At 50.2% G+C, this 12,585-nt stretch overlaps 3 protein-coding genes across 5 annotated transcripts in view; all 3 read right to left on the reverse strand.

Annotated features, from left to right (window-relative positions):
* The window catches only part of LOC142881231 (collagen alpha-1(XII) chain-like), a 42,401-nt gene extending 38,484 nt beyond the window's left edge, over positions 1-3,917 (reverse strand). For both annotated transcript variants that reach the window (XM_076015375.1, XM_076015376.1), the window contains exons 1-2: positions 3,460-3,917; positions 2,961-3,077 (exon numbers count right to left, since the gene is read on the reverse strand). In XM_076015375.1, coding sequence (XP_075871490.1) covers positions 2,961-3,039 — 79 coding nt within the window. In that variant the 5' untranslated portion in view covers positions 3,040-3,077; positions 3,460-3,917. The remainder of the gene's footprint in view (positions 1-2,960; positions 3,078-3,459) is intronic.
* Positions 3,918-5,178: 1,261 nt separating this feature from the next.
* Positions 5,179-7,253, reverse strand: cox7a2a (cytochrome c oxidase subunit 7A2a). The gene is made up of 4 exons (XM_076015392.1): positions 7,120-7,253; positions 6,698-6,787; positions 5,557-5,641; positions 5,179-5,416 (listed from the first exon to the last, which is right to left on the reverse strand). Exons 1-4 carry the CDS (start codon positions 7,135-7,137, stop codon positions 5,361-5,363), a joined length of 249 nt encoding a protein of 82 aa, XP_075871507.1. The 5' UTR covers positions 7,138-7,253; the 3' UTR covers positions 5,179-5,360.
* Positions 7,254-8,049: 796 nt separating this feature from the next.
* LOC142881240 (cell cycle control protein 50A-like) lies at positions 8,050-12,129 on the reverse strand. 2 transcript variants are annotated; one of them, XR_012925535.1, is made up of 8 exons: positions 11,643-12,129; positions 10,699-10,818; positions 10,503-10,610; positions 10,341-10,428; positions 10,122-10,259; positions 9,765-9,971; positions 9,192-9,455; positions 8,050-9,160 (listed from the first exon to the last, which is right to left on the reverse strand). XR_012925535.1 is itself a non-coding variant. In XM_076015391.1 (7 exons), the coding sequence occupies exons 1-7, from the start codon at positions 11,886-11,888 to the stop codon at positions 9,262-9,264; spliced, it is 1,101 nt and encodes a 366-aa protein (XP_075871506.1). In that variant the 5' UTR covers positions 11,889-12,129; the 3' UTR covers positions 8,050-9,261. The 2 variants fall into 2 exon arrangements, 1 of the variants encoding a protein (XP_075871506.1); XM_076015391.1 differs by having other exon boundaries at positions 8,050-9,455.
* Between the last annotated feature and the right edge of the window lie 456 nt (positions 12,130-12,585).

A 12,585-nucleotide genomic window follows, 5' to 3' on the forward strand; every position in this document is an offset into this window, starting at 1 on the left:
AATGACCTCAGTTTGAGCTGTGGACCAGCTCAACCACACACACACACACACACACACGCACACACACACACACACACACACACACACACACACACACACACAGAGGATTTAAAGAGCCGCTGGGTTTTATTGTGACTCTGACACAATGGAAGCAAGGAAAGATTTGATCCAAAAAAAACTTTATGGCAAAATTTAAAGGAACATTTCAAAATAAAAGCATATTTTTGGGGGTTTTGTCTATTTTTAAGGATCCAAATCTTGGCCTTTCTCTGCTCCCACACACACACACACACACACACACACACACACACACACACACACACAGAGCCTTTTTTTTCACAATCATGTGACAAACATGCAGCGGCTGCCCCCAACGTGCAGGCGCTCCATGAGCTCAATCCACCAGGTGGCGCTGGATTGCTGGGCCCCTGCCGAGCTGATTGTACAATGGACGACGGTCCGAGCGAACGCCTCCATTGCAAACCTCCCAAAAGATTACACAACAGCCCCGGGGACGTGTGTACATCTTTTTTCAAACACAAACAAACACCTCCTCCAGCTAATTGTTGCTAATTAACACACCACGGACACACACACACACACACACACACACAGAGGTTAAAGGACCCTTGCTGGTCACTCCGGACACCAGGGGGCGATCATGCAGCAGTGCGTGTACATGAAAAGTTGTTGACGACAACAACAACTTGGAGGGAGAGACACACAAACAGCGTCCATGTACAGGCTGAGGTGGGTGTTTAAGGGGGTGGGGGGGAAATATTTCAGGGTGATATTCTTCAGGTTGGGGTTCAAAGGTCGTGGCTAGCCTCGCTCATTAGCCTCGCTCACTAGCTTGTCGGAAAAACAACATTTCTGTTTTTGCATTAACATTAGCATCAGCGCAACAGAGTTCTGACCGTGGCGAAGAATTAGCTGAAAAAAGATGTAGCTACGATCAAAGTTTAAATAATTGCAGTAAATTTTCCCCCGCTGGTTGGCAGAGGAACTGCAACGTCTATGAACATCAAACGACTACGATGGCAATAAAAGCGGACTAAGAAAAAAAACATTCCATTTTAAAACCGTCACGCAGAAACATCAACGCTAGCTACACAGCCGTTAACGCCGGTACAGAGCCCACCCGTTTAATCTCACCTGATTGGTCCGTGAGAACTTCCTGCTTCCTCTGCGACTTCCTGAAACTCTCTCAGCGGACGATTCTACTGTTCACGTGCTAACCTTTAGCGACACTGGCTAAAGAGCCCGCTGCTAGCTGCCGTGGAAAGCAATGAGCCGGCTCCACCTAAAGCCGTACAGTTAGCGTTAGCATTAGCATTAGCATTAGCTGTGAGTCTCAACCACCAACCGAAACCGGTCGGGGGGGGTTTTCAGTGTGTGTGAAGAATATCACGGTGAAATATTGTCGTGAAGCCGCGACGGACGCCGAGGTCAGCTGACCACCGGACGGAGGCTTGACGGGTGGGGGAGGGGCCGCACGGCGAGGAGTGGGCGGAGCCACCAACCTGCTGAGTCCAATCAGGGGCCACCGGACGGCTGCTTCCGTTTCCAGCGGGGTCAAAATGAGCACGCGGGCGCGCGCGCACACGCACACACACGCACGCACGCACGCACGCACGCACACACACACACACACACACACAGTGCATCCAGGCTGTGAAATGTCTCAGCTGGGAAGGAGGAGGAGGAGGAGGAGGTGAGGCAGACGCCCCCTGTTGGCCGACGACACTGATGGGATGGGCCACCAGAGAGGAGGAGCAGGAGGAGGAGGAGGAGTTAGCCAGCAGCACCTCCTCCACCTCCTCCTGCAGGACAGGTTTCTCCTGCACTTTCTCTCCTCATTTCATCCGGAGAGAAAATCCAGAGACCCTCCTCCCTTCCCCCCTCCCTCTGCTCCCTCTCCATTCCTCCTCCTGCCCTGCGTCCTCCCCTCCCCACCTCCTCCTCCTCCCCCTCTTCTTCCTCTTCCACTCAGACGGCTGGAAAATAATGAGAAACTCATATTTTGTCTCTCAGTTCCATCACTGAGAGGAAACTTGGCCAGGAGCCGTCTCTCTCTCTCTCTCTCTCTCTCTCTCTCTCTCTCTCTCTCTCTCTCTCTCTCTCTCTCTCTCTCTCTCTCTCTCTCTCTAACGACAGACTTTGAACGAGAGCTTCTCCTGCTGGAGGTCGAGTCAAACTACATCTGTGAGGGGGAGGAGGGGGAGTAGATATGGGGGAGGAGGAGGAAAGGGGGGGGCGGGGGCCTCCAACACAAAGACAATTAAATCAGCTACCAACCATCAGCAGGAAACAGTTTGTTGACTTCCAACTAAAGGACAAAAAACTGAAAAACATCAAGTTGGTTCTTTAAATGACAACAATAATAATAATAATAATGCTGTGTGTATAATTTCAGTCAAAACGACGGCTGAGTTTCTTCTTCTTCTTCTTCTTCTTCTCGTCAAGAAAATTGACAGGAGATTTAAAAAAAAAAAAAAAGTTTCTTGCCACAAATTCAAAGCAGATCTTTGAAGCTTTCCAGGGGAAATATTTCTGAAGGCAGAAAAATGTGCTTACTGGAGAGAAGGCGATAAAAAGGAGGAGAAGAAGAAGAAAAGGAAGAAGGAGAAGAAAGGAAGAAGGAGAAGAAGAAGAAGGAGGAGAAGAAGAAGGAGAAGAAGGAGAAGAAGGAGAAGGAGAAGAAGAAGAAGAAGAAGAAGAAGGGGAAGAAGAAGAAGGAGAAGAAGGAGAAGAAGAAGGGGAAGAAGAAGAAGGAGAAGAAGGAGAAGAAGGAGAAGAGAGCATTTGGCATCAAACTGTTCCAATAAATCAACTGACAAGAGTTGGTTTTTTTCCCCTCGGTGAACTTTTTTATTCAGGCTGAAGATGCATCAGAGAGGAGCAGCAGCAGGAGGAGCAGCAGGAGGAGCAGGAGCAGCAGGAGCGGAGGGAGGCTTTACCTTGACCCTGGGCCTGGCCGGAGGAGAGCAGCAGCGCCACCAGCAGGGCCGCCGCCGCCACGCACACACGGCTCTTCATCTTCGGCGCGTCCGCGGCTCAGCAGCGCGTGAACGGGGCTGCGGGAGGAGAAGGAAGGCGGTGGTGAGAGCCGCGCGCAGCCTCGAGCCGTCCCGGCGAACCAGCGTAGTTTGAAAGGTGAGAGAAGAGCGCGAGACTAAAATCCTAAAGTCCTTGGAAGAGTCGCGACAAAGACGCTGCTTCAAACAGTCCAGCAAAGACCTGGAACCGTCTAGAACCTCCTCCAGAACCTCGTCTAGAACCTCCTCCAGAACCTCGTCTAGAACCTCGTCCAGGTGACAGGAGGCAGGAGCAGAGGTGAAGATGATGAAGAGCTCAGAGTCTTCACCATCATCCGCACCAAGCTAGAAACCAGCAGCAGCAGCGAGGAGGACGAGGAGGAGGAGGAGGAGGAGGAGGAGAGGAAGGTGGAGGACTGACCTGCTGGTCCAGCAGCTGCAGGATGGAGAGCAGCGGAGGTGAAGGAGTCGCTTCTCAGGATGAAGAGGAGGAGGAGGAGGTGGAGGAGGAGGAGGACCGCAGTCTGAGGAGGTCCGGGGGTGAGAGTGGAAAGGGTCTCCACGCCACGAGCCTCTTAACGGAGGGGGGAGGGGGGAGGGCTGCTCCATCAGCCGGCCCCCCCCTCCCTCCCTCTCTGACGTCACCAGCCGTCCTGCAAACTGCTGGCGATGTTTTTTTTTTCTCTCTCTCTCTCTCTCTCTCTCACTCACTCACTCAAACACACACACACACACACACACACACACACACACACACACACACACACACACACACACGGAAACTTTTACATTTTCTGCATTCCTTTCCGGTGATGGGAGCTTCTGTGCGGCCAGAGTCCCGCACCGTCAAGCAGTCTGGGTGTCGGGAAGCAGCAGGAAAATATTACGCTGCAGTAAGAAAGAAAAGAAAAGAGAAGAAGAAAAAAAGAAAAAGCCCCGCTGCTATTGGGGCTCCTTGGCAGGAACTGATGACGCAGCAGCAACAAACTGCAACAATTAACAAAGGAAACTTTATTGACAGTCAGCCAGTGAGCAGCAGCAGCAGCAGTAGCAGCAGCAGCGGTTGGTTCACACCAGGTGAGCGGAGCTGCAATCAGTTCCCGCCAAACTGTGGTGCAGGTCGTGGAAATATCCATTAATCAGCAGCGCGCTCTCTCTCTCTCTCTCTCTCTCTCTCTCTCTCTCTAGCGCCCCTACAGGCCGACCGCGGCCTGGCAGAATGAGGAGGGGGGGTGGGGGGTCATTTCCATAACTCCAGTATCTAAAACCATCCGGTTCAGTGTTCCAAAGGAGTCAAACTATCGCCGTCCAGCCGGAAGTCCCCACCACGATGAGTGACAGCAGTCCCTCCCCCTCCCAGCAGGGGGCGCCGCTACCTGAACAGCACCGCTTGATTTCATCAAGGTGGCAAACATCCTGAAGATTTCAGTTTTTTTTATCTTATATTATATTTTCATTATTTTTGTGTGATGGAAGCTGAAGGTCACCTGATTGGTTGGTGCAGGTGTGGAGGAAGAACAGGCCACGCCCACCGACGCTCAGCCCATCCACACACCGGCGGGTCGCCTGGGTCTCTCGCCGCTCCGACACCTCCGGAGCTCAGCTGCGCCCCCTTCATTTCTTTAGCGACACTACCACCTAGTGGTCACAAGTTGAACAGCGGCATTACACTTCAAAAAAAGAAAACTCTTCCTTCAACTTAAAGAAACTTTGAGGTGCATCTGAAAATATAGATATATATTTTACCTGATTCAAGTCGTTCATCTTTGAGCTTCAGATTCCTATTGGTCTACACCAAGTATGGACAAACTACGGCCCTGGGGGCCACGTGCGACCCGTTAGGCTTTCTGATCAGGTCCATGTTTGCAGAGTCATTTCAATAAAGAGCTGAACACCCTGGTGGTTCTGGGTGGTTCTAGGAGGTTCTGGGTGGTTCTAAGCACTAAACACCCTGGTGGTTCTGGGAGGTTCTAAGAGCTAAACACCCTGGTGGTTCTGGATGGTTCTAAGAGTTAAACACCCTGGTGGGGCTTCACAGACACTGATGTGGTTGCAACCGCTCCCCCCCCCCACTGTCCACTGTGGCCCCAGCAGTCAGAACCAGTTGGTGTGAACACGAACAACTCGCAGACATCACACATGTTTTTGGTCATGAGAAGCTTTTTTTATTTTATTGATCCTCAGAGCGTCAGAGAGCGGCAGAGTACAAGAAATAAATTATTGATCCCATGAACATGAAAATAAATGTTCTATAGCAAGAGAGAGCGGAGCACCGGCTGGAGGGAGGAGGAGGAGGAGGAGGAGGAGGAGGGGTCGCTTTCATCACTTCTTCTGAGGGAACGCCGCCTTCCCCAGCTCGTACACCACGTAGCCGCATCCTGAGGGGGGCGCCAGAGAGAGAGAGAGGGAGAGAGAGAGGGAGAGAGAGAGTCAACATGTTTGCAGTCTCTCTGTCTTGCATTGATCCACTTGTGATTGATTGCAGCCTGAACGGCTGCTGCTGCTCCGGGAGCCTCACCCAGGAAGGTCAGCAGTATGGTCGCCCTGTACAGCAGAGCGTCGGTGACGCCTCCCTTCAGGTGGACCGGCATCCCGTTGTCCTCCTGCACACACACACACACACACACACACACACACACACACACACACACACACACACACACACACACACACACACACACACACACAAAGCATGACGACAGTTAGCTCTCAGTACAAACACACACACACACAGGTCTTCTAAACCAAGGACTTGTGGTGGAGGTTTCCACTGTGTGACCAGCAGCCAGTGAGTGAACTGCTCACGGCTCCACGTCATCACAAACATGTTGACGCGGCCTCAGAAGGTCGACAACCACTTCCTGTCTGCAGCTCGCGAGTTCAATTGATTTTTTTTTTCACCTTTCTTTAGAACGATAATGCTACGGCAGCGTATTGTGACCCTAGGGGAAAAAATAAAAAACGGGGCTCAGCATCACGTTATAACGTGAAACTATCGCGTTTTTACGTGATCATTTTCACGTTATATCGCGACACTGAGGGGGTTGGGGACGTCTCAACGTCCGAAAACAGCGATCAACTACCAACAAATTTCACGTAAGACATCTGCAGTCGTGCCAAGCTAGCTTTTAAATGCCTGGACTTCCCACGTGACATTTGCTGGTGATTGATCGCTCTTCTGCCGTCATTAAGCTACGTTGGTTTTCAATGTCCCCTCAGTACCACGTTTATCACGTGAGAATTATCGCGTAAAAACATGACAGTTTCACGTTCATAACGTGAAGTTTATAAAGTCGTACTTTTTTAAGGGTGGCAGCAATCCGCTTCCGTAGAAAGCCTTTATTTATCCCACACTGGGCAAATTAGCGCAAAGACAATTAAAAAAAAAAAGAAAAAAGAAATAAAATACGCATACAAATGATTGTCAGACAAAACAACTGTTTGAACCGCTGCTCTGACTGTGCTTTCAACAAGCAGGAAACTCTGCAAATTGAATCCAACCTCAGAAGCTCGCGGCAGGTTTCGCTTCCTCAAATGTCACTGACGCAACAGGGAAGCGTCACAACCGAACCCAGTGACCGACAGAAGGTGGACCGCGCGATCGGATCACAACACGGTTCGAGCACCGCTGGTTTATTTCTCGGCGTGTCGTGCTTTACCTGGAACAGCTTCTGCTTCTGCGGGACCTTGTTCTCCCATTGACGGCGAGCGGAGGTGACGAGGGTCCGCCGCGCCACCTGCTGGAGAGCCTGTGCACCGCAAGGAGAAGGCAAAGTCATCACACTCACACACACACAGGGAAAGCGAAGAACGTGTCAAACGAGCTTTAAAAAAAACACAAGTCGGAACTGTCGATCTCCACTGAAGGTCCAATGACGCTCCGCGGAGGGCAGCGTCGATGCTAATGGCTAATGCTAGAACGGCGGCATCCGGCGAAAAGAACTCGCTTTGACCCCTACGAGTGAGCCGCCGCGGCGACGCTCAGCTGCTTTACGTCATCGCTTGTAAAACACGTGATCAACGCCCGGGGTGAAAATGACACTGAGCGACATCAACGCGCTGTTAAGGAGAGAAAACTCACAAATATGTGCCTGTTCATCTTTACAGTCGATCTACAGTCGCACAAGGACACCGCGGATATTAACTTCCGGTCGCAGCTTCCGCTTCTTCGGCTGCAACTGCCTGCCGCTCCACCGGTGCTCCCCGAGTGCTCTGCTGCCCCCAGCCGTTGGAGAGCTGAATTACCTCCTATAACGCAAGGACGTTTTAATTCAACTTCAAAGAATACGGCGAATGTTTCAACGTTAATATTAAATGACATCTTGGCCCAATTAACATTATGTTGAATTTTTTTTTTCATTTTGAAACTTTATTTGTCATTTCAACACATGTAAAAAAAAAAAAAAAAAAACATGAGATGGAACCGAGTGTAAAAAAAACAAAAAAAAAAACAGAATAAATAACTAATTATAAAAATAGAATGTGCAAATATAGCTAAAGAGTAATATAAATTCATAATTTCCAGTATAGGAAATAAAAATAAATGAATTTTTAAAAAATGAGAATAAGATTACACAAGACAACATTATAACAGCGGAGATGAAACAGATTGCTTTGGTTGCCTGTGCTCAGATACTTTCTGCTGTCTGCCTTTACGCCGTCCACCAATGAGACACAACAAGTTGCAGGGTTTGGTTTGGATGTTTAGATTTATTCCTTCAGAAGCAACAATAAAGCACAGGTGCAGCGGTAATTCTTTACCGGAAAAAGAAAAAATGATGAAAATAAAATTGATTCCCAGTAATTCAAAAGTCAGTGAGTGCAGGTCAGAAGGTGCTGATGAACCGTCTGGAGTCCACGGCACGTTTGAAACATGCAGCATGTTCAGCATCTTTGTCTCGTGTGGCGCTTGGAAACACAGCAGGAAGTGAAGTGGGCGCCGACACCTTGTGCATGTTAAGATTGACTGGAAGCAACAGTTTCCATCATTAGCGATTCACACACATATTAAAAAAAAAGAAGAAGAAATCAGTCACCAACCGCCACCAAAACACAACCGTAGCATCGCACTCACTGACTCCAGAGGAACCGAATCCCACTGAATCAGACTGAATCCCACTGACTCAGATTCAGTGGTGCTGCTGCTTCCAGATGTGAACGACAGTAAATGAAGCAGGTCGAGCGATCAAAGCCCTTTAGGTGTGCAAACATCAGCTTTCGACACACACACACACACACACACACACACACACACACACACACACACACACACACTTTCCTTCAAAGTCCAAATTAAACACACACAAAATAAAATATTCATCTGTACAAACAGTTTTCTGATCCCCTCTGTGTTTTTTTTTTCCTTTTTCTTTTTTGAAGCTTTGAAAGTGAGCAGGAGTTAAAACGAGGCACAAAGACGAACTGCTCACGCAGCTCCGCCGTCACGCTGGCGTCGCAGCTCCAGAGCCGAGGTGGCCGACCGCCCCTGAACGCACCTGAACACAGCCCTCCCCCACCAGCGGAGCCGCGGCCACACAGCTTCCTTTCAAACTGTCTGACTTCATTCAGCCGGCTTTCCACCAACACGGCATAGTTTACACAGGAGCAAAAACTAAAAGGTCAGAGGTCACACGGCAGGAGGCCAGAGGAGCCGACAACTCTTCTGTCCTCCGTCACACAGAGACCCCGGCGACCGTCAGCACAGAAAACTGAGCCTCAGCAGCCACAACGATGACGACGACGACGACACTAACCAATCAGGCGGCGCTGTGGGCGGGGCTAGCACTGACTCAGCGGTTTGAAGGGGGGAATAAAATCACAAAGAACCAGTGTTGTGTCTGGATGTGTCCTGCAGGAGGCGCTGCAGCGCCGTGTTTTGGTCCCGACAGAGAGAAAAAAACAGTGATGGGGAAAAAAATAATAAATAGTTTGACAGCAGGTCATGTGACACAGCAGGTCATGTGACACAGCAGGTCATGTGACACAGCAGTCTGAGGGAAGAGCTGGAGGTTCAGCTGCCACCACAGAGAGGAACCGTCACACACTGAGCACCAACACCCCTGAGACGGCTGAGTCACATGACCAACGGGGGCGGAGCTGGAGGTGGAGGCTGGAGATGGAGGCTGGAGGTGGAGGTGGAACTGGAGGTGGAACTGGAGGTGGAGCTGGTGCTGGGGGTGGTGCTGGAGGTGGAGGTGGAAGCTGGAGGTGGAGGTGGAGCAGCTCAGTTGGAGATGTCGGCGCTGCTGCTGCGGTTGCCACACTTGTGGTGGATGATGAGCAGCACGACGCCCAGGAAGAAGCAGACGGAGCCCACGGTGATGTAGGCGATGCCCAGAAAGGGGTTCTTGCCGCCCATCCAGGAGATGGTGCTCAGGATCATCCGCTTCCTGCCCTCGAAGCTGCGCACCGGGTAGTCTGGGGGGGGTCAGGGGGTCAAGGACCAGGCACACACACACACACCCTCACCCACCAAATAGTCCTGAATCCTGAGTGAACAGCAGTATCTCCCATCATGCATTGCGCTCGTGTTGACCCACAGGTAGAGAAGGCGAGCGTTGTTTTTTTTTGTTTTTTTTTTAAATGTGAGAAGACCTTCAGTATAATATGAACTTGCAACGGAAAATGCAAATATATGCATAAATTAATTCATATATTGGATAGTTTAGCCACCGGCCCCCTGGTGGCCATGTGCGGCACTGCAGCTACAACTTCTGATCAGGATACTGTAGACGACCTCCAGCGTGTAGTTGCCCCGGGGCAGCGTGGGCACCATGTTGCTGCTCCTGTTGATGATGCGGTAGAGCTTCCGGAAGGTGGGCAGGGCCGCCGTGCGCATCCACACGATGAAGTCCTCGTTGATGAAGCCGTTGTTGTCGGCCGCCGAGTCCAGGTCGTCGACGGACCGGCGCCAGTTGAGCGGCTTGGTCGTTCCTGAAGAGGAAGAAGAAGAAGAAGAAGAAGAAGAAGAAGAAGAAGGTCATTCCCTGATGATCAGAGACTGAATGGGACGCAGCCAACGCGTCCTGAAGCCACCAGCACCCGGTGGCCATGTGCGGTACTGCAGCTACAACTTCTCGTTACCCTGGAAGGCGGCGGTCAGGTTGGCGCCGGGGTTCCTGAACTTGACGTGTTTGTCGGTCCACCAGGCGATGCCGGTCTTGCTCAGCTGGACGGGGACCTTGGTGCCGTTGGGGTCGTTGTAAAACAGCTCCAGCGTGTCTGGAAGCAAACAGCAGCACACCTGATGAGGCAGCCTGGGGGTGAAAGGTCAGGTGGGCAGGGGGCAGGGCGTGACCTCACCGTTGAACATGCTGTTGGCGATGGCGCCGCACGGCGCGATGGGCTTGGTGTCGTGGTAGTCGTAGGGGGCGCACTCCTTACTGGGATTCTGCAGGGGGAGACAGGGAGAGGTCAGCGGAGAACAGCAGGGGTCACCCGCAGGTCAGAGGTCAACCCAGATACCATGAGGGAGGCGGTGTCTCCGTTCAGCTGACTGTCGTCACGCGACTTGACGTAGCGCCGGTGGTTCTGGTAGAAGTTGGAGAGGCCGTAGTACATGAAGACGCTGCCCTGCGGGTCAGAACCAGCAGAACCACGGGTCAGTCACGCTACTCTACAGCGAAGGCGAGCGGCGGAGGGTCGGAAATGGTGCTCGCACCTCGTAGGAGTGGTCCAGGTGGAAGGGGATGGAGCAGCCGCAGGACCACGTGCTGTTCCAGCTGAAGTTCTGCGAGCAGTTGAAGCAGGGACTGGACAGCTCCACACCTGTGTAGTCCACCTGGGAGTGGGAGGAGCCAACAAGAACAACCTGAAGGATGTGACAATATACTGCCGGGTGACCTGGACATCGATTCTAGATTAGGGATGCAAATCATCGATTCATTCATTCATCGCCAGGTGCTTGAGCTTATCAATCGATTAACGATTCATCGATAAGCAGCAATTTTCTTTTCCTGAGAACCTACAGAAAAACATTCATCCTCAGACTTTAGGTTGGCTTCTAATGGGTCAAAAAAAAAAACTTTGCCTAGGTTTATTATGACCATCACAGTATCTACAGGTGAATTGAATTTAATCAATTAAATTCTTAATCTTGATTTAAATGCTTGATTTTTATTGATCCCGATTCTAGATCAATCAAAATCCTTTATTTAACCAAGTAAAAAAAAAAAATAACCATTGAGATGAAAATCTCTTGTTCAAGAGCGACAAGACAAGAGAGTGAAATTTAAAACGTTGATATTTTAGCCCTTTCTAGTATTGTTCGGCGATGTTTTAGAGCATTTCTACAGACAAATCAAAAGTCATTATAAATAATAGTTTGGCCGATAAATTCAGTAGGACGCACTTATTACAGAACTGCTTAAATTAATTTACAGAAAGAATTAAGTGGACGGACACCGTCGTTTAAAGTGAATTGGACAATAAACGGAGGGAGTTTGGTGCGAGCGGCCTGAGCTGAACCACAACAGCTGTTAGGATGTTTGGCGAACTTCCGGGAGCACTGCTGCTGGGTTTACCACCCCTGGGACCGGTTCTAGAGAGAACCCAGGTGTGGTACCAGTCCGGTACCGTCAATACCTGTCCGGTGACGTCACTTACCTCGAACTCCTTGATGTTGTTGGACGTGACGTAGAGGCCGATGCCGATAGGGATGAAGATGAGGCCGATGATGAAGAAGGCGGGCAGCACGGTTCCGGCGGTGAGGATGGGCTGCCAGGCGGGCAGCCGCTGCTGCTTGAAGGCCGTGTTCTCGGGCTTCTTGCTCCGCAGGCCGCCGCCGCCACCGGGCCCGGACACTGTGATGTGTCCGTCCTCGTCTTTGGCGTTGTAGCTCGACGCCATCATGACTGCTGGCACCGCCGCAACACTCCCAAGTTAAACTGGATCAAACCGGCGCGAACATGTGACGACGTCGATTTAAAAAAAATAATAATTAAACGTCCGAGCGATTATTTATCAATACTTGACGTTTAGTTCTTTCTTTTTTTTTACAGCGATACGACAGGACACATTAGCGAGCGGACGGCTAGCTCACGCCTAGCTCCGAGGCTAACCTGCGACAGCTCTACCCGGAAGTTTACAAACAGGACGAACGTAACTGACGCACTGCGACGTCATCAAGCACGTGCTGGCTGGCGACTGATGCCTTCATGCTGTCGAGTTAAACTGTACGCTTTCTGGAATAGAATAGGATAGAAACTTTATTGTCATTCTCAAGGTTGACAACGAAATTTAAGTGCCAAACATCGCCGCAGTAGAACCTACTAAATAGACACTAAAAAATAATAAGAGTAATAAAAGCAGCAATTAAAAAAAAAAAAAAAAAATCACCCATACGCAGACACAAAGATTGCACAGATTGTTATTGTAATTGTGTTGTAGACAGAGAACACTGGGCAGTGTCACATTTCAATATTGCAGAGGTGGAAGTTGGCAGCATTTAACTGGATCACAGCAGTAGGATAAAAAAAACTGTTTTTTCACTCTACTGGTCTTGGATTTAATAATAATTTATTCATAATGCTTAATAAATGTTAGCAGT

This window comes from Nelusetta ayraudi, unplaced genomic scaffold, assembly GCF_046127955.1.
Source record: "Nelusetta ayraudi isolate G7.1 ecotype Tasmania unplaced genomic scaffold, CSIRO-AGI_Nayr_v1 ptg000188l, whole genome shotgun sequence".
NCBI classification, from domain to species: Eukaryota; Metazoa; Chordata; class Actinopteri; order Tetraodontiformes; family Monacanthidae; genus Nelusetta; species Nelusetta ayraudi.